Source organism: Corvus kubaryi, unplaced genomic scaffold (genome assembly GCF_017639235.1).
Source record: "Corvus kubaryi isolate FWS band 111438036 unplaced genomic scaffold, C.kubaryi_AGA036_p1.0 124, whole genome shotgun sequence".
Taxonomy (NCBI): domain Eukaryota; kingdom Metazoa; phylum Chordata; class Aves; order Passeriformes; family Corvidae; genus Corvus; species Corvus kubaryi.
Window position 1 is genome coordinate 4,920,133 of NW_024580659.1, and position 21,436 is coordinate 4,941,568.

The 21,436-nt window shown below is 39.9% G+C and overlaps 2 protein-coding genes across 2 annotated transcripts in view; both read right to left on the reverse strand.

Moving 5' to 3' along the window:
- Positions 1 to 6,912, reverse strand: part of ARHGEF3 (Rho guanine nucleotide exchange factor 3) — a 111,998-nt gene extending 105,086 nt beyond the window's left edge. Inside the window, 4 exon segments of the mRNA XM_042020932.1 lie at positions 6,323 to 6,414; positions 6,416 to 6,820; positions 6,822 to 6,893; positions 6,895 to 6,912. Of these exon segments, the coding sequence (XP_041876866.1) occupies positions 6,323 to 6,414; positions 6,416 to 6,820; positions 6,822 to 6,893; positions 6,895 to 6,912 (587 nt within the window).
- Positions 6,913 to 11,056: 4,144 nt separating this feature from the next.
- Positions 11,057 to 21,436, reverse strand: part of IL17RD (interleukin 17 receptor D) — a 43,581-nt gene continuing 33,201 nt past the window's right edge. The window contains exons 11-13 of the mRNA XM_042020946.1: positions 20,080 to 20,264; positions 16,837 to 17,773; positions 11,057 to 14,563 (exon numbers count right to left, since the gene is read on the reverse strand). Of these exons, the coding sequence (XP_041876880.1) occupies positions 14,448 to 14,563; positions 16,837 to 17,773; positions 20,080 to 20,264 (1,238 nt within the window). The 3' untranslated portion in view covers positions 11,057 to 14,447. The remainder of the gene's footprint in view (positions 14,564 to 16,836; positions 17,774 to 20,079; positions 20,265 to 21,436) is intronic.

Genomic DNA, 21,436 nt, shown 5'->3' on the forward strand with positions numbered 1-21,436 from the left:
CTTTCTACAAGCATATACACAAAGATATTTGGAGGCAGCAGTTCAGAGAACCACAGATGCTGCATATTTTGGTGAATCGGTCAGAACTCTTCAAGGTGACAGAGAAGAAGCTTTAAAGTAATGGAATGATCCTGCCTCACAGCAAGTGTTGAGTTTGGCACCCTCTCCCAAAGACACACACTTGCTATAGACAGCAAGACAGTCTATCCAGCATATATAAAAGACAATATTTAGTTTTGAAATAGCATAAATGATGTACTTATTCTCAGCACAAAGTACATTAAAAGGTAGAAGACAATTATTAAATAAATAAATAGATAAAAGTTCATTCCAGGCTGAAACCAGAACACTGACATGAAAGAGTGCTCCATGCTGGAGAAATACAGCCCAATATGAGACAACACTGTCAATGGAACCACTCCTCCAGTTAACTGAGCCTTAGCTCTTTTCCCTAAAAAATAGCAAAAGAAATGGAAGGCAACCAATTACATTAGAATGCATCTAACATTACCATCAATGAAAGCCCCCAGAGAAGTTTCCCAGCATCAAAGAGAGGACAGGGTTACACCTCAGCTTTCAGATCCATTGAAATACATTTACATGGTAGGACAGCAACATCAGGGACACCACAAGCAGGTACATGCACACGTTCTACTCCCAAAATACAAACACAGATTTTCCTAAGCAGGTTATGGCTCAGGAAAGCATAAGAAAGGACTGACACTGCTGGTTTAGTCTGTCCTGCACACCAGCATATTATATAATACTGTCCATTACTGCCATAAATACAGGAGAGCAAGGACTCATCCACACTCTTCAATCTGCCAAGTTATCAGGAGCTGCCAGTGGTTTCAAGTCAAACTTTAGCAGTGCAGGGCACAATAAGGAATGTTTGTGAGCTTTGTTGTCACTTTTAGGGATGGTAGTTGATTACCATATCAATAAAAAAATAATGCTTCAGTACTCTTGCATCTTAAAACATGCAACCAAATCTCTCATCTGATTAGGACAAAACCTAACATTATGAAACACTTGCAAAGACTTCAACAAAACATTTTAAAGAGGTTTAAAATGCAGAAGATACACACAAAAAATGAAATCTACTGTTTAAGCAGAACGCAGAGAACAGTAAGTACTATACTCTATTCAATACACAGAGATATCAAGAACTTTTTTTGCCACTGATGTTGAAATTACTTATGTCACCCTGAGACAAATCTGTTTCTCTCTGGACTAAAAGATCCAGATGTTCCTATTTCAAGTCTCTGGCTTCAGCACCAGACAGCAAAGAAAACAACCTGTCCCTTCTATCAGCAGGCAGTTCTCCAGCACTGCCCATTTCTCTACCCTTTACCCCTCTCCAAGTTTTTATTTCTTTTCAGCAAAGCAAGCAAACAAAACACAACAGTATAATAATGCAGCTTGCACTGGAGACTTAATGCTAGCCTTTAGCCAGTTTGACATGCAAAAGGTTATCTGACTTTTATCATAAACTATGATTTCAAATGCAAATACAACTACTTTTAAGCTAAACATACTGCATTGTGCTTTGCAGTTGACACTATGCAGGAAAACAATGTTGAGAGGTTCTTTCCAAAGAATATGAGTATTTATGTTCCCAATTTAGTGACTCATACAACCAGCAATTTGAGATTTATTTAACTCTATCCTCCTCAAACTTCTGTATTTGAAAGCAAGCACTAAGTTTCTATTCAAAATTGTAACAATAAAACACAAAGATTTTTTTCTATGATTTTTTAAATCTAGGTTTTACCTAGAGGAAAACTATTTCCAGAAATATCTTTTTGCTGTTTCTGTACAGAATATTAAAAGGGCTATACAAAGCTAAGTCAATTTAAGGAACAATTAACTAAACAAAAAAGACACATTTTTTGAAATTAAATCTCTTTCACAGTAAAGGCAGACTCCGAAAAAAAAGAAAAATGAGATACAGCATGCATGCCCAATGTAAAATTAATGCAACCACTGTCCCTTTTCTTCATATTCTTCTCATCCTTTCAGCATATCCCTGCTTCCCTTTTGTTTATCTTCACCAAAAATACATTAAGCACAAATGAAAACCAAGACAAAGATCACCACAGCTGAGATAAATACAACACACATTTTTCCCTTTATCAGAATCATCACTGCCAGGAAATAGCAGGTTAGAATTTTATCTACCTGGAAGGGTGTCATATTTTCTGCCTAAAATTAAAATTGTGATCCTTTCAGCCTACTGTCTTAATAATCATGATTATTTCATTCAGGATTATTGCACAGTTTAATACACTTAACTGAAGTTTGCCAAGGTGGCCTTGCATTTATTTTCTGGGTTATTTAATACATTGAAAGGCAGACAAAGAGTTGTATTGTCCTAAAATTGAGTCTTTACAGCTTTTTGCCTGCAATTGCTAAGCACAGTCAGAATCCAAACCAACATGGGAAAGTTTTTAGAATCCAAGTCTACATGGCAAAGTTTGCAAGACCATCCCTCCACACAACAATCTACTCGCTTGAGCGAGTTTTTTTTCTAGGCTATTAATTACTTACCTATGGAGGATCAACAAATGTTAATTTTGACAGCACCTACTTCTGTAGGCAAAGCATTTTAGGGTTCAGCCTCACCTAAGAACCTCACTGTCCACAGGGGGATACCAGGCCTGGGATACCCTCACAACTGCACACGTCCATACAAACGTGCTGGTGCTGCAATTCATACACGCCTTTAACCTCTCCCAAGGAAAGGCCATACACAAGCAAGAAGGAGTCAGTCATCCCCAAAATATACCCTGTCCAAGTAGCTGGTTGTTGTCTTCAGCAAATAGGTGATAGTCCAGACAGTGTAATAGGCATACTCCTAGTTATAATCCCAAAAATTTATTTAGGGGAAATGGTGAGGTGTTTAAACTAACAAAAGCTGCACTTCTCTTTAACAACTGAAATGTCTGAGAGATTATACCAACAGAGCAGCTGTTCTTGTTCTACAGAAACCACACAAGTCCAGATAATTCTTGCCAACTTTCCAAGTTTATGCAAGCTTCAGTGGTGTAAAAGCCAATAAACTTCTTTAAATGCAAGTTGTACCACACATTGATTACACCTGCAGAGCTATGAGGGCAACTAGAGGACTGTGAGGGTAATTAACTCTACAGAAAGGGAAAAAAATAACAACAACAATATGGGGCACCTTTCTGGTGACATTTCTGATTGCATATATAATAATTTAACACAAAAGGCCAAAACCCCTCTTTTATTGCCAAGAACATAAAGCTTCTGCTTCTTGTCCAGTTTAAACAATTTTTGGAGGGAATTGCTGGATTTTACTACTGGCCATACCTTCAAGTACTGCCCTCAGCAGTGGTCTGGGTGAGACGTGTTACTGCAAACGATCTCCTCCAGCCACAGCACTAGCCTCCCCTCAGGATACTCATCAGCACGCGATTAGGAAGTAATAAATGTACACACGCCCTTGTGTTTAGGTATTAACAGCCCGATCCTTTCGCCAGGAACGCTTTCAGCTGATCTCGGGCTGTGCCGAGCACCTGCGAGTTAATCATTGCCCACATTTCGGTACTTGACAGAACATCCCTGCACGTTCTACCCCGGCTGGCACTACAGGGGAGAACAGTCTGTGTGTGCACATCCTCTGCGTTACATTTGCGGGTGGAGACCACATGCTAAATAACCATTTACTTCATGCTAAATAACCATTTATTTCAGAATAGTTACTTCATAGCTGTTATAGTCAAAAGCAAAGCAGGAGGTGCGTGTTAATCACACATTACTGGAGCGTATTTAGCAAGTCCTTTCTTTCCAATTTTTTTAGCTACTACACTACAGTAATTCTACACACTCCTAAAGACTTGTGCAAGACCTCAGCCATTTGTTAATTCCAGATTTCATATGACCCGAACAACTGGAATCCACAACACACCCCCACAAGCTGAGAGGCACACTTTGGTAACAAAGCAAAGACACTTACATAGAGGCTGGTTGAGTTAAACAAAATAGTCTTCCACGATCATTTCCCAGCTGCCCTCCATATTACACAGGAAGAAAATGGCAACAAATTATTTCTCCAAATACACGTCTCATTTATACGCTGATAAAGTGTCTGCAAAAACATACAGCACATACACAAAGCGCTCCAAAAGGATTCTAAACAGATTTATTACAGCATTTGTAGCAGCAGGCAGATGCTTCCACAAAAAAAAAAAAAAAAAAAAAATATATATATATATATATATACACACACACACACATATATATATACCCAGAAAAATCCTTTCATCAAAGGAGATTGTTCAAAAACCTGAATCACTGAAAACATACAAATAAAACTCCAGGATAAACAAAATTTAAGGGGTCAGGTTAATTTTCTTTAATACCTAAAGCAAAAAATTTAAGATAGGAAAAAAGAAACACGTGAGCTTTTTAACACAGGAAAAAGCTCCTGAGTCAATATGAAGGTATTACACATAAGCTCCCGAGCAGAACCAGGTACCACCCACTTCAATTCATGAACAGCCAAACAAAAGTTTTGTTTAAGGACGTGGTCTCACTGGCCGCTTTCTGGAAGCAACTCCACATAATACACCTCCAAATCATGTGCACATGCGACTCCCACAACTTGGAATCACTCCAGAACAACTGTCTACACAAAAGCAGTCCTGAGACGAAGTGAGCTATTCAAATCAGAGCGGAGGTCTGCGAGAATGTGCAGGGAATGATACTGAATGTTACAGTGTCTTCGCGGTCACGAGGCCCTGTCACACTGCTAACCCATACACACCGCTCCGACGGGAAAGTGAATGGGATCTCTGTTCAAAACAATGGGACATCTTGTTTACTGAAACTGGCTAACAAATACATACTGAGAACAGGTATCATGTCATACATAGGAAAAATTTAAACAGAAGGACTAAACCCACTAAAAATGATAAGCCAGAGGTATCCCCGTGCATTCCCTTACTTCATCTGCACCAGGGCAGCTCTGTTTCACACACTCTACTACCTGCATTCTGCAAGCACTATTATTCTGCAATAAATACTTTGGTCTATTTGTTTCCAAATCTCATGGCTTCTCCTATTCTGAACTCAGATTCTGTACGGATACAACATCCGTCTCATAACCTGTTGCACTCGGCAGACCTCTGTACATGCTACAGAACTATGCAACCAAAGTAATTCCATAGCAAGTGTTTTGAGGATGAGGGAATGTCCTCTACCCTTTAACTATGAAAATGTACTAAAGGATAACATTTCACTAGAAACTGCATTAATGAACGTAGGTATACAAGAACGTTTATATAGTCGTAAGATTTAAGAACTATATAAAAAATAAATTAAAAAATAAAATCACGGGGAAAAAAAAATTACCAAAGCTGAATTTCTTGCATGAACGTAAATGGTTCCGTAGTAGATCACAGCTCCCGGCTGCTGCCGAGCACAGCACGGAGATGAGCAGTAGCGCACTGAGCCCGCAGCCGGCACGAACCACGCCGCGCGTTCACCTGCGCACCGCAGAGACCAGGCTGCGGTCCGCGCACCAGCGCCGCCTCCCATCGCAGCCCGCTGCGAGCTGCGGAGCCTCACTCCGCAAGTGTAACTCATTACGCTCCCTGTTTGTTTTTTTCCACTTTCCTTTCGGCCCGAGCCTCCCCCACCTCCTCCGCCGAGGCGGGGGCCGTGCGGGCGGAGGGAAGGGCCGAGAGCCGGCTCCGGGCTCCGCCACGGCAAACAGGAGCGGGGGTACAGCCGGTCTGTGACAACCACCACGGGGCTCAAAGGAGGCGGCCGGCTCCGGGCACCGCGGCCCTTCCCTCGAAACCCACGCTCGTGTAAGATTTGCCACTAAACAAACGCTGAAAGTTCTTCAAAACCATAAACTAACAACAGCATCCGAGAGGGAGCGGGTCGAGCGCCCGCCAGCCCCGGTGCCGCCCCTCAGGGCCCCTCCCGGGACACGAGCGGAGCCCGCGCGTCCCGCACCGACCTGGGCAGCGCGGAGCTGCGGCCTCCCCTGCGCGGGGCAGCGCGGAGCAGGGCGAGGAGCTGGAGCAGGGCGAGGAGCTGGAGCAGGACGAGTCCCTTTCCAGCCAGCAGGAGCTAGCGGGAGTCCCCTCCCGACCCGCCGTGGCACCGCCGCCACCGCTCCGTGCCGAGTCACGTAAGGCGCGGCGGGTCCCCCCGGAGCGACCTCCGGCCAGCTCCGCCACTGCCGCCTCCGGCTGCCCCAGAAGAATCGAGCCCGTCCAGCTCTGCCGGGCAGCGCCCACCTGCCCAGCCCCGCCGGAGCCCAGCCCCGAGGAACAGCACTCACCTTGCGCCGTCCTGCTCCTGCTCGGCTCCGGGCATGCGGCTGGCGGAGCTGCCGCCCCGGCCCGGCGGCAGCGAGAAAGGGCTGCGGAGGGTGAGTAGCGGGAGCCGGCGGCAGCGGGCGGGACGCGGTGGTCCCGGGGCTCCGGGCGGCCGTCAGGGCAGCCGGAGGGAGGGGACGCGTCTCCGTATTCGCCTCTCCCCGCCGCCCGCCCCTCTCCGCCGGCCCCGCCCGGCTCTCCGCCCTTCCCGCTCCGGCTCCTTTCCCGGCTCCCATCTGCTCCTCGGCTGTGTGTTCTGTCCTTCCCTTCCTCTCCGGGTCACTCCTGCACTGCTCATCCCGGCGAGGGGCGGCCGCTCGGGCCCACAGCAGCTGCCTCCGCAGCCCCGAACGCCCCTGGGTCTGCCGGCTCCGGGCTGCGCTGCCCCGGCCTCCCCCCATCCCTCGCCTCCCGCCCGGGGAAGGTGAAGGAAGCCAAGCTGGGGTCGGGAACAGCTAAGGAGGCAGACCGACCAAAAAAAGGCGAAGTACATCACGCCACGTTAAGAATCTCAAACGAGATTAACAGCAACGGGACCAGGAGTAGGTCCCATTAGGTTAAAAACTTGGGCAAAATAGTGACAAATATTGTACACATGGTTAACAGGCATGTGTGTTTTGGACAAAAGCAGTAGTATGGAAATACATTCAAAAGTCCTACTGACCTGGAAAAATACAGAGATGTGAAGCTGGAGGCATGTATATGATGAGCACTTTAGATGAGGGACTCTTTCTGCTGTTTGTACTCTACCTGGTAAAGATAATCTTATTTTCTGTGACTGAAGTCAGTATAATAGTAATAAATACTAACAATTACATCACTTAAATACAAATTCAAATGTAGCTGGTAGGTCTCTCTCACAGTAGTGGCATTGCCAACATAAAACAGCCAACGGAAAAACAATAATAAAGAAACTCACCACATTTTGTAGCCCAGACACCAGAAACACTTTACAGTAGAATAACTAATAATTAACTAGGGTTTGGCCTTACTTTCTAAACCAACATCTTGCAAGGAGATTTCATCTCTCTGTCACTTCTAATTGCTGAGGATAGGAATGTGGAATGGAAGAGACATATGGACATCAGACCTTTCTTTAAGTAAAGGTCTCTAATTCCATGTCATTTCTTCAGGCTGGAACACTAAAGTAATCTCTAAACTCCACACTGTATGAAAACATTATGGAATTAAAATCGTATTTAAAGAAACTGGTTCTTAAGGTGAATTCTTTTTAAACTAGGGACAATTTAACTGGATAATAGCCATCAAGATGCTGTAGTAGTTTTACATAGTAGTTTACAGCTGGGGATTTTTTCTACTCTTAAAGTAGCAATTCACATAAATTATACAGGTGTGTGGAGACCTGGCACTTCTCTTGCCCTATGGCAAAGTCAAGGGTTTATGTCTTAAGCAACACCAGCTTATGGGCAAAACCTGGGCTCCCAGCAGCATTGATACAATTAGCAGAATGGAGAAATCTGTGAGGTTGCTTAAGTCTGGTAATTTCTTAAATCTGGTAATTCCTGGAACACTGAACCTGTCATAGCTGTGGCCAAGAAAAGTGGAAAACAGACATCCACCCCCTGCTTTGGTAGTGCCTGTTACAAAAGCAGAGATGCACAGGCTGTAAGTGCATGTCCATTTTTTATCCAGGGCTTATCATGTCCGTCACAGAGAGTGACAGTTCCAGACCCCTGTTTTAAAGCTTAATTCGGTATTCATTACCAGGAAATGGGAAGAGATGCTCTGTTTAGAGACTTTTGAGTATTTTATGTGTCCACAAAATTTCCACTTATTATGCACACAGGGAATGAACAATTAGTTGATGTAACATTTATAATTATGTAACAAAATGGAAGCCGGTCAAACACATCAACTAAAAGCATTGTCCAGGGAGACTGGAAACTTTTTAGTAATTACTCATTTGCATTTCTTGGGTTTAAAGATGATAAATTATAAAATGCAATTTCTAATTGTTGTTTGTTCAGCATTTTAAAATCATAAGCATGGAATTTTCTTTAGTATGCAAAATATAAAATTCAAATGTTAAATGTATTATTACTTCAGTCCAAAACATTATCTTAAAAACACAGTGATATCTGACTTACACTTAAAAAAAAAATGGTTAGCAAGCCAATTCAAGGGTAAAAACATGAATAATCAAATAAATGTACTGGTATTTCTCAGCTTTGGAGGCAGTCTAAGCAAAAAAGGTGAAGTTCAGAAACACGAATCCTGCCCTGTTTTCCTGATTCACTGTCACTGGTATTCCCACTCCACCCTCAGTAGCTGAGCATTGTCCAACTGTTCAGCAAAGAGATGGTGACTTCCTTCCTAACACCTAAACACACCTTGGCATGCTTGCAAAAGCTACAATGAAGAGCAGACAGTTTCCTTTCTGTTGATGACTCATGGCTTTTACGGGTACATCCCCTCTATAAGACATTGCTAAAGACAAGCAGGTCTAATTCTATTCTCACTTTTAATTATTTTGAAATAAGTATGATGTAACTGACAGCAATGAAATCACTCCAGATTTTCATCAAAATTATAAAGGAGTCATTCTTGCAAACCAGGTTCTCATCAAGCAATGTACTTCCAGAGGAATAGTACCAAGGAGTGCTACGGGGCTGAAACAGGCCCCTGCAGAGTCTGCCCCGAGGTACCTCACACTTCAGAGGTCTCTGTGGGGTGTTGTAAAGGAAATAAAACATTGCTTAACGTCTGCCCCAAATCTACCTCTTCCTCCTCCTGCAGTTCTTGCTGTGCCACTCTCCCATATGCTCCATCAGTAGAGGATTTGCTGCAGTGGTGCCACAGAACCCTGGGACATGAACCAGTGCCCTGTGGTTCCACCACCCAAGTTACTGCAAAATGCCAAAGCGTTACGATAATCTCTTACCAAATACACTGAGTGGTCACAGACTGCTCAAAGAATCACCATTACGGCTCAAGACCAAGGCAAGAAACCCTGTTCTGCCTTCAGCTGACACCAGCCCACCTTTGTTCCCAAGTGGACCTATCTCCTATTCCTCATCTAGTTCCTACCCAGTTCTCATGTAACACAAGCACAGTAACACTTGCTCATGGCCTGTGTATGACCAGTTGTACACTTATGAAGAAAAAAAAATCTCTCACTCCCATCATTAGTATCTGATTTCATAACCAGACCCATTGAGATTGGTTGAATCACCTGAGAAATAAAGCATTACTAAAAAGGGTGTGACCACTGCCTTCTTGAAAGGCCTAAAGAATGTTGCCAAAAACCACTTTTATATCGTGATTATAGTTCTACAACTTGCACTGTAAATTATTTTTACCAGACAGGAGCTGGCTGCCCTGAAAATACTCCTGGCACTGGTTTCCTTAATGTAAAATACTTCTGGGGATTCTTCTTCTTTAGAAAACAGTTTAATTTGGTAATTATGTAAAAAATAAACAAACAAGCCCATTCTCCAAGTGTTTAATTTTCCCTTTTACTATGCAAGGCATCCAATTTGAGAAGTTTAATCCTCTGTAATTGGGTTAGAAATCAATTTTTTTTAACCATGAAGAAGGTGACTTCTGTTTTTAGGTTTGATCTGTATTTTTAGTGTACTGTCAAAGGTAATGAAGAACTCCTGGTTTGCAGTTATTGGAAGTAGTCAATATTCCAATAAAAGACAGCCTCTAAAGGTTAATTTAGTTTAAAATGGAAAAAATACTTTATCAGTTTACCAAGTCTTTGGTATAATCTAGGGTTCTATGGCTATTAAGAAATGTAGTACTAAAGAAATGTAAGAAATGTTGTGTTCCTCGGATAATGTATTATGGTTATCAATAGCGAACTATTTTAGGTTGAGTGAAATCTCATCATAAACCTGGCTGGCTATTAACAAAAATTCAGAGTAAGTTTTGTGAACAATTTTATGTTGATTTACAGTTAAAGGGTTAATACAGAATTTGCACATGGAGCAGATGTGTTAGAGAGTTTAGAATTACTTGAAACCGCAGATACACACTTCCCCTGTGGAGACAAAACGCCAAATTGATGGACTGCCACGAAATAAACTTACCTGACTCATATGATCAACAAGACAGCCTCTCTTCAAGCAGACCTTTTTGCACACCACTAGCAACTAAATAGCTAGAATTCCAACTAAATCAGCAGCCCAACAGGACAGCATTCCATCCACTCACTCAGACTAGTTCAATCTGCCATCTATTGTCAAGGCTTGCGACCCTACCAGGAGAGTCTGGAAAAGAGTCTGATTTTTGTAAATCAGCCTTGACTGTTACAGCTTTAAGTCTTTTTACAACCTGATGAAGAAAATTCTCCACATGTTGATTTCTTCTTGCATAGATTTTTACTATTGTAACCTATGAAGTCTATTATATTATAAACTATTGTATCTAACATTATATAACTAGATTCCCTTCATTTACCTGAGCAACATAAGGAATCAGAGTGGTTTCAAGGCCTACCCCTAAAATTACAGTTTGCAAGGTTCACTGACTGGAGCAGTGCTTTGAAATCAGTTGGATGAAAAGAAACCACATATAAATCTTACGTATTTATCACATCCTCTTTGACAAAATGAATCCAGTCCAGGTTATTACAGTTTTGTGGATGTGGATAGGTTTCACTTGGCACGCAGAACAACCACGTACTGCTAGGAGACCTCAGGGGAGGATACAGGAAAAATAATTACATAAAATCACATTAACACCATTTTATTAAAAAATAAAATCAGACCCAGTCTGTTCAATACAGAAGATTTAGAAGTTAAAGTTTCTTAGAGTTGCTCAACTATTATAAAGACCCATCAAAACAGCCATTTCCCTCCCTCATGTAGAGCATGAACAGCAGTTAGCAGGTCTGGCTGCTTGTGTGCTGTGTGGAACTGCAGTCAAAGGATGCAGGATAAAACCACTGCACTTTTAAGCTATTTCTTTTTAGTAGTATAAGAAAAGCCCAATGAATGAAATGGAATAAAAATATTTTATTTTGATATTTAACTTCTAAATTATAGTATGATAAAAAATTATTTCTGCAAATGTCAGGTGCATTCCATTTTCAACAGTTTATGTGTCCTTGGACACATACAAATTATGACAACAACTGTACTCATCATTCAAAATGCTGAACACGCTGTCACATCTTGAGCCTTCAGCTTTCCAATGTTTTTTCCACCCTCCCAGAAAATACACTATAAAACACCCAATGTCCACACACTTGAGAATAGCAGAAATTAAAAGGGATCCTTTTGCCATTAACATGATGTTTAGAATTTACTAATGCTTGAAAACAGTAGTAAAGTAATCTCTAACATGTGCTAACATATCTTTAAAAAAATAATTTTTACAAGGATTTTTGATGCTATTCTCATTAGAGAAAAAAAAAAAGAATTCTTGCCAATTCAGTACTATGTTCTTCCAGCATCTCAATATACACAGTATCTTTCTAATTGTTTTAAGAACTGTGACTTTGTAAAAAAACTATACTAAGTTAGATTAAGTATTACTTCTCTTACTTTTGTATACTTTAAGTGTAGGCTGTCCTAATCTATATTTTCACTTAATTATATTGTTTTTCTTCTGAGTACATACAATATGCTGCTTCCACCTTAAGATAAGAAGGAATAAAGGAATTTTTCTTCCCTCACATCCCTAGATTTAACTGTCATCTGCACAGACTTTTCATAATTAACAAATAAGTTTTGCAAGATTGTACAGCAAATTTTGAACAAATTAAAAAAAAACAACTTTAATGACAAACAATTCTTTGTGCAACTGCCTTAATCCCTTTTCAACACTCAGCTTTCTTAGAGCTCAAAATGAAAACTTAATTTCATTTAATGGAACAAGGAAATCTTCCCAATCTTTAGCCCAGCATTAAATAACAGTAAGCAAGCTGGGACTTCCCATGGATGAAAACAGCATTACCTCCACCAGCTCACTGCTAAGAAACTGCCTCCTCCTCCTCATGTTGTGCAGCTTTGGCATTTCTATGCACAGCAGATCTTCAGCACACAAATTGTGTCACCTTTCTGCCTTGTCTTATTCAACCCAAACCCTTTCTCCAGTAAAATAACAAGAATTGCACCAAATCAAGATCCTTCATAGCTGGGTTTAATGGAGGAGCATTTACCTCTAAGTGATTCTGCCTAATTTGACCTTCAAGTACTGGAAAACATGGAGAATTTTGCCTTCAATAAGGCCCAAGGCACAGCCTTAAAAAAAAATCATCAAAGGTGCACATGATTCACTGTGTGAGTAAAATTACCTAAACTTAGATATTGCAAGTTTTGAAGTTTTCCAGGTAATGTTCTCTGAAATTCAGAAAGCAGAGAGAGTAAGGAACATTACATTAATGGACAAGGCCCTCCAGATCCAACACATGCATCCAAATGGTCACAGAATTCCATATTAACTACAATTGCAAAGCATGTCAGAGTTCTGCCATCAATGGTTATACACAAATAATTGTTACAGCACTTTCTTATTCCATCTGTGATAACAATCTCAAGAGTCTTTTGTTTGGAAATTCAAAAGATTAAATACAAACTGACGCAAAGAAACCCAAACCAAAACAAAAACAACGCAAGAAAACAACCCGTGAGCCTTACAGCTACTCAGCCAAAATAATCACTTAATAGTTCTATCTCATGCTATTAAAATGGATAATAAAATGCAACAGTTAGCAATGTCTAATTCTCATCTATTAAAACTGAGAGAATGTTTGAGGTATTTGAGTTCTCCCTTAATTCTCCCTAAAGTAACTTCCTGCTAGTGGAATGTGAATACAGGTTCAATGAGACAGAATTTGACTCCACGAGCAGAATGAGCAAAGGCACATTGGTAAGGTATCCTTTAGTATTTGCTGTTCCCACGCTTATTGTAATAGTGCCTGGAACTGCAGTTACGCAGATGTGTTTAACTCTGGAAAAGCTGCTCCTTGGAAACAGGAGGGACATTTTGAATGAGGATTTACTCAGCTGGTCACTGCAGGAAGCAGGACATGCATGCTCTGTGTCAGCAGATAAACATGGCCAGTTGTAGTTTTTGCATTTTTCCTTAATACAACACTAGTGACAGTACATGATCTTAATCACTAAGTGATGGTAACTAGTGAAAACTGCAGAGTAACTCACTGGCTTCTGTTTACTGCTTGACTCAAGATAAAGCATTCCTGCCTGTTAACTGCTTGGCTTGGCTTGGTTTACCCCAGGTGGTGTTGTAGCACCATGTCCTCAAAGGACAGTATGAACCCCCCCATAAAGCATACTCATCTCATGGCTGAACAAACCCAGAGTATCTTCAATATAAAATGCAGTCTTCCTTCCCCCATCTCTTTATTCTTTAGATTAGCCCTTCAGGAAGAAAATAGGAAACTTTGTTTCCATGGTATCACTCAGCATATGGAGGACCTGTATTTTTGTCTATTACAAAAAACGACACTTCAGCCTCAGTATGGTGCTGTTTGTGAGTCACCACAGCCAGACTGCGGCAGAACAGGGAGGCATGCACTGAAGTTAAATACTGAGACACATTAACATCTGGGAAAAAGAGACTGAGGAAAAGAGCTCCAACATTTCTAAAAGAAAATTATTTCTTCTGATGGAGAATTTCTTGATCTTACCTTTGGCATTTTACCTTGCTTCTGAAAAAAATCCTGTTCTCATTCACTACAACACTCCTGCCATCAAGTACATCAGCACTTAAAACTAGAGGCTGGACTACAAAATTTACTAAGGCTTAATGTTCCAAGCTATTTTATGTCCAGTTGCAAAGTTATTCCTAGCAAAAAATACTAAATTTTGATTATGGCATCTATAAACAGTGTAAGGCCATGACATTTAAATTATAACAGGAATAATTTTAAATGTATTCTCTTCTATTTTTCCATGCTACATTTTTCAAATCATGAAAGAGTTTTTATAAAAAGACCAACAGATTCAAGTTTACTGGCCACAAAAAAGAGAATAACAGATCTTCTTCAGGGGCTGTTTGTTCCTTCAAGTAGATTTAGTGCTGAGACAGTGTGGTAGTTAAAGCACAAACAGAGGCTGTTGATAAAGTGGCAATGCATAATAACGTTGTGATGTATTATAAAGGAGCAATTGCCTGCAGTTCATCAGTGTGGATATGGCAATGAAGTTCTGCTTTACATATTCCAGGCACTAAGAACTTTGTAGCAGTCATTACAGGAGGTTCTTCTTCCCCTATAAAAGGGAAAAAAAAAAAGTGAAGTTCGTTAATTGAAACAGTGATTTTGTATTTGGTCAACATTTCAGAAACAATGCAAAGAAAACTTATGAAAAACCTCTGCACCCTCTTGTCATACACTCCTGAGGCTGAACCACCACGCTCAGTAAAACCTTGTCAAAAGATACAATACTAATTTTCTTCCCAGGCAGGACTTCTTTGGGAAGACCGTATTAGTGAATGGACCTAGTGAAGGTCTGGTTGTTGATACTTCCTCAAAATTAAACTGGCTTGAACTTCAACTGAGGATGCCAAATATGATGATCTCTTTGGGGATTTTTTCTTTGCACATCAATACTCTGCATAGGAACTGAACTGAAAGAAAGGATTACAAATTAAGTGATTTAGGATTTTAAATTTCGTGATTGATGATTTTTTTTCGAAAGATTATATCGGACTGTGCTTTAAGGAAAAAAGGAAAGATCTTCTTCTGAGATGCTAAATGTCAGAGCTATTCACATCTGTTCTGATCAAGTAACAGGTAAAAAATAAGTAAAAAACCAAAATGTAGTGTGAATTCAGAGTAATAATAATGTCCACCTCTCAGAACAAGAATAAAAGTTAAAAATTCAATTTAATCCTCTCATTATCAGGCATCTAAATATTAGGGCTATAAATGTTTTGTATGTCTGGGACACTAAAGAAATTTAATGGGTTGCACTCTAAAAGGCAGATGATGCTCAGTTCCAAATACTGTCTCCTGTCTACCCTGTACCTCATTAAGACTGTGCTTTGGGTGAGGCAGGTTTGGGGGAGAGTCAGTCAGAGTGGTGCTTTTGGATGAGGACAGTAAATGGGAAAATGGCAGAAATTACAGTGGTTTCTTAAGACACTGGAACATCAGTGTTAAATCCAACTCTACCAGCAAGAGCTCTAACGTTTAACCTCTCCAGCTGAAGCATGTTAACAAGGGAGTATGTGACTTGAGAATTAATTACTGGGAAGACTGCCTCTTTCTTCCAGTGCCTCCTTGCAGCTGGGATACCCAGCTGACAGCTCAGTAATTGAATCGGGAGGGGACACTGGGAAAGCATTCTTACAGGGAGACCATACATTTTAAACCAGCATCCTACTTTCACTAGAAGTGTTACAGAGATATCTGTAATTTTTTCCACAAACGTGACAAAAGGCTGAATTAGAAGATGGCAGGAAACTAAAAAATATCGTTTTAATTTTGAAAACAGAGTAATTGTGACTTAATTAATTAAATCAGTAAATCTGGGGGTTTTTCCACATGAAGTTTTTTTCAAATTTTAACTATTTAGTCCTGTAGACTATCTACCTGATAAATATAGGTGCTATATCTGTAAATCAGCATTTGTATTCTCTTCCTCCAAGATAATTCTGGCATCAAACATTAGTTATGAATTATCTTAATAATATTAAAAAATTAATTTAGCCAAGAGAAAAGTCTAGTTAACTCACTGTCAGCACTCATTCCAGAAAGCAGAACAGCATACTACCATCAAAATGCAATATTCACCTGTTGTAGGTGCTTATGGAAAATCTTAGCAAAGTGCAGTTTTATCACGTCAATACAATTGCTGGAACATTCCACGCTGATGAAGTTGTGATGACAGTTCAATATCCTATAACTAGTAAGGTCAGACCAGGTTTTTTTATATAGCCTGAGGCAAAATTTACACCTTCTAACTGGAGGCATCTAAGATGGGTATCTATTCTGGTGAGTGTCTTCCAAGCATTTAAATTCCTCCACTGAAACCCACTTGTTCATTCCCCAGCTCCCTATGTGGTGAGAAGCCTGATGTCATTCTGAAACTTGAGCTGTACAGAAAATATCCCTAAAGGATCCAGTATGTGCTGGAGCAAAATAGGATGTCAGGTTTAGATTTATGGCTGTCTGTGAGAATGCTTCACCATATCACCCTCTTGACTACACCACACAGCTGTCAGCTGAAATCCCAGCTGCCAAGGAGCCCCTGGAAGGAAGAAAGAAGCTATCTCTCCAATAATACGTCAATTAATGAGTAGTGACCTATTAATAGAATTTTAGTGAAATCTTATCTAGCTAAGATTTCCTCCACACACTGTAAGTTAAGAAAAAGATTCGTTTTCCCAAAGTTACTGTACCTGTCTTACCATCTTTATACCATGCTTACCTTCTCTGCAGCCTTCTATATGGCTCCTCACATATTATCTTACCTATTTGGAGACGGCAGAAATATGCACAGTAACTGAATGTAAGTTTTGAAACACTGCTGTATCTTACCTAAACCTGATGATGAAGAAACACTTCCTGTAATGGAAGATGTTTCCATTTGGTCTGTCAATAGTCCTTCCATTAAAGGTAAAGATAATTCAGAAGAAGGAACAGATGAATCGTAGATTCCAGAATCTCGAGGCATGTCTTTCAGATTTGAAGCTTTAACAATATGTAACAATGGCTGAAGGACAGAGCTGCCATCACCTTGAATGTCCTGAGTTTCTGTATCTTCTCCAAGGTTTAAGTGCTGAATTATACAGTGAGAGTCTGAATTCCCCACTGAAATATTTAGATCTGTTTTCAGGTAAAAATCACCATCCATCACCTGTTTATTCACCAAGTCATTTAAAACCAAGCCTGAATCAAATTTTTCCATGACAGGCTCCGAGTAGTGTAAAGAAGGCAGAGGGAAGGGAATAAATTGTTTCTCAAACCAATCTGGTTCCTGATCAATGAACTGATGCATATTGCAAATAGCAACATAAAGGGACCTCCCAGATTTGCTCCTGAAATAATTCCTTTTACTAATGTTAACAGGAAACACATCTGAATCCTGTACACTAAGATCTCTGGAGTGTAAGTGTGAATAGAGCTGGGGGAGATTGTCCATGAGTTTGTATTTAGTGCTTAGATCCAGAATAGCAGGGATGTCTCCCTCACAGGAGTAATCGAAGTAGACTGCGATGAACTTGCAGAGGTCAGCTGAATTCTGCTTTGCCTGACGAAGCTTCTCTGCAACAGTCAACACAGCAAAGAGAAAGAGTTCTCCTTTTCCTGCATCTTTGGAGACTCCTCTGTGCTTCCAGTTCTTTTTTTCAACAAAGTATTTCATTCCTTTGGAACACACAATGATGATAAACTGGGACTCATTTATTTTTTTAATAAGCCACTCCTTCTGATCTTCTTTACAGTTTTTTAGATCTTCCCACAAATCTAAAGCCACCTGGAAAAAGAAAAAAAAAATTCTGGTTGATATTAACTTTTATGTATGTAAACCCAAGTAGCTCCTTAAAAAAAAAAGCACTATGGATTTGATACATAGCAGTATTTCTTGGGGAATAAAAAGAACATAGGAAATGTGGCTGCACCAAGTAAATCAGAATTTACCTATGGAACTAAATTTGATATCATCAACCCACAATAAACAATTGTGCTTGCCTCAAACAGTTTACCATTGTATGTTTGGGTCCATAATGTGCTGAATGTAACAGAAGTAAAAGAATCATGGAATTGTTTAGATTGAAAAAGACCTTTAAGATCAAGACCAACCATTCACCCAGCACTGCCAAGTCTACCACTAAACCGTGCCCCTAAGTGCCATATTCACTTATCATCCTTGCATACTAATGAAGTGTGATGCCAATAATTTTCATATCTAGATAGAAACCTAATTAGTGCCTATAATATCAAGTCCTTCCAGTTAGGATGCAAAACAACAGCAGTTTTATCTGATGAGAAAGCTCTGAAAATTTTGTCCTAAGAGTTATCTTATTTTGTACTTTGTCAAGCTCTCTGACCATTCTACATGATCTGAAATGCTGGTGTACAGCAAGAGGAGGGACACAGTGCTTTATCTCACAGGAGGAATGAGTAGTAGGATAAGAGAAAAAAACAGATGCAAAGAACTTGCATAATAGACGCACATCAAAACGACTTAAAAGATCTTCTTTGAAGCATTTTTCCAGAGAACAAAAATTTCTCCTCTGCTATGTATCACCCACAGCAGAGTGGAAAACTTTGCCCCATCAGAAGACAGAGCAGGTGGATGCCCAGAACACAAGGACTCCTGAAAACTGCTACCACACAGCTGGCTGCAGGAAGAAAGTGATCCTGCCTGAAGTGCTCAGTCAGCTGGACTGGATGATCACTGTCAGTTCCTTCCAAACAGACAACTCTATTCTATGCATGGGGAAGAGGAGTCATTTTACTGCTGTTGGGAGATGCAGGTAGTTTTGTGTCTGGTTTTGTTTCTGTTCTTCAAAATCCTGTGTGACCTGCTATCTGTGAGAAATGATTTTTATTACAGACAAGTTATTTTTAAATGGCTACTAAATGCCACTGGTTTTATCCTTTATGAAAAAACATTCCAATTCCATACGAAAAGTACTTGTGCAATTCTTCTGTTATGCACTGAGCATCACTTTTTGTATTAAACTCCACAGTTTTATTAACAAAATATATTATTTCTGTACATAGATGCTATCAATATTTTGTTATATAAATTTTAAATGATGCCTGAGACCATGGTACTTTGTTAGAGCAGTAAGAGCTCACCTCAACACTATTCCAAAGAGAAACAGTGCAGCAGGGCTTAAGTACATCACTAAAAGGGGTTTCAAGTAAGTTACTTATGGAACACTTTATCCTGAACTGTTTTAAACAGACGAAAAAGTTCTGACCATCCCCACCAAACACGTGAGGCCTCGGTTGTGTTTCTGTGTTTGGTCACCAGAGAGCAGAATTGCTGTAATGAAACCCAGCTCCAGCTCATCCCGTTCACATCCCGGGGATGGGAGGAAAAATGCAGCACAAAGAGACCAACGATTGTCCTGCCTTTTTCCAGCTGGAAAGTGAAAAACTGGCCACATATTGATTCTATTTTAGAAAGCAGTATGAGATTCTAAGCCTACTCATTCAAAGTAGCAATTTGAACGTCTCTCTCATACCTTTCAAACAAAAACAAGGAAAAAAAAAGAGTTGCTGATTTTACAGTATTAATGGAACAGATGGGAAGTAAAAAAATAAAAATCAATTAGTAAGTACATATTGTCAACAAGTAATGCTAATAATGCAGTTTTTGCTCTATGAGTAGAAGTCTTGAGAGATTCAACTTCTTTTAAATTACAATACAAAACATATTTTAGGAATACCAAAGTATATTAGGTAGACAAAAACACCTCTTTGTGGCTGCTGACTATAAAGATGCAAGACCTACCGAACAGAAAAAGCACTTAATTCAAAGCAAGCTAAACATGGCTGAATGAAAGTCCCGGAATCATGATCTTCCACTATTCTGTTGGTTTGGGTTGTTTTGGTTTTTGGGGGTTTTTTTGGTTTTTTTTTTTTTACACTGGGTAAGATCTGTTCATTTCCCCAAGTAAAGTACATTTAAACAGCCAATATTTAGAAAAATAATGAAAGTTATCTCTGTGGAAAGGAGGGACTGAAATACCTACTTTTCAAGCACAGATTTTGGGAGTTCTGTTTCAATTAAGGAAAAGTTGTTTACGTATGAAATGTTGAGTTTACCTCACAGCCACAAAAGTCCTGAAGAAAATAAGCAAAGCATTGGATGACATTAATGTGTTTCTGGCAATCTTTACTGGAATAGCAGATGAACACTTTTGGCCGGGGACGAAGTCTTTCCACATGGAGACCTGCAGCATATGCTGAAGATTCTGAGCTCTCCTCATCTAGATGGGAATATATATTTTCTAAATTGGAAGAGAAAAGAGAGTTCACTCTATAAAGCTTGATTTTGTGTTGGGTTTTTATTACTTTTGTAGACTCTTTACTAATGCATACAATAATAGGGGTTTTTTTCTGAAGACTTTCCTCTCCGTCCTGAAAAAGAAAAGTTGCGCACACTCTATTTATCCAGCTTAAGAGTTGCTACATGTGGAATACACTTTCAAAGTTAAATGTGCAGTTATTTCTGTCCAACTCAGAAAACACAAGGAAGGTTTAATTTATAGACAGAATGAGGTGGTTTCACCATTAACCAGCTTCTAATCTCTGTTCAAATATTATAAGCCTAAAAGATGTATCATCTTCAAGAGTTTCCTGTCTAACAAAGTCTCTTGTCCTAAAAACCCCAAACCACAAGATAAGCCAGGTAAGAATATTAAACTCCAGGTCCACAGACCCCTTCAGGATATCATACAGGATCTCTCTAGTGTATATATACACACCCGTGTTTGGACATTAATTTGACATTAATTTGAATTAAGATATGATTAATTTAAATCAAAATAGCTATTACTGTTTCTTTCCTTGCATAGATGCTTTTATGCTGGAACAAAAATGTCTGGCCATATGCCAGATTAATTCAATCTAGTTCTACAGCTGGTTAAGCTAATTCGGAATAAAGCATGAGTATTTCAAAATACAAATATCCATCAAGGGATTCAATTCAGAACAATTCATCAGGAATAACTATTCTGGAACAGCTCTCTCTGTAGACAAATCCTCAGTGATTTGTCTGGGTTTTTTGCTGGAACTGTGCTAGCTGCGAGCAAAGGGATAACTACAGGAGACCAGAAGGTAAAAGGATTTAACCCAGCTGGCATATAGCACTTGCAGTATATCTCAGTGCCAAAATTCAGGTGGATAACACAGATATCTGAGGTTTGGAGAAGTACTCTCTTTTTCCATTATTCATGAAACCACGGTTCTCCAAATTCTGTAAAAAAAGCCAATGGATTTTTAACATTTAAATGTATCAAGTGTTGCTTGCCAGCTCCTGGATATAGAGGAGAAGTCAGCAAGGAGGGATGGAATCTAAGTTAGAAAAACATCTGCAAGCAGGGCTTAGAGTAAATTTAGGAAGATGGCTTAGAATGAAAGGTAAAGGCAACTTCCAGGAAAGTGAGCAAATCTGGAACAG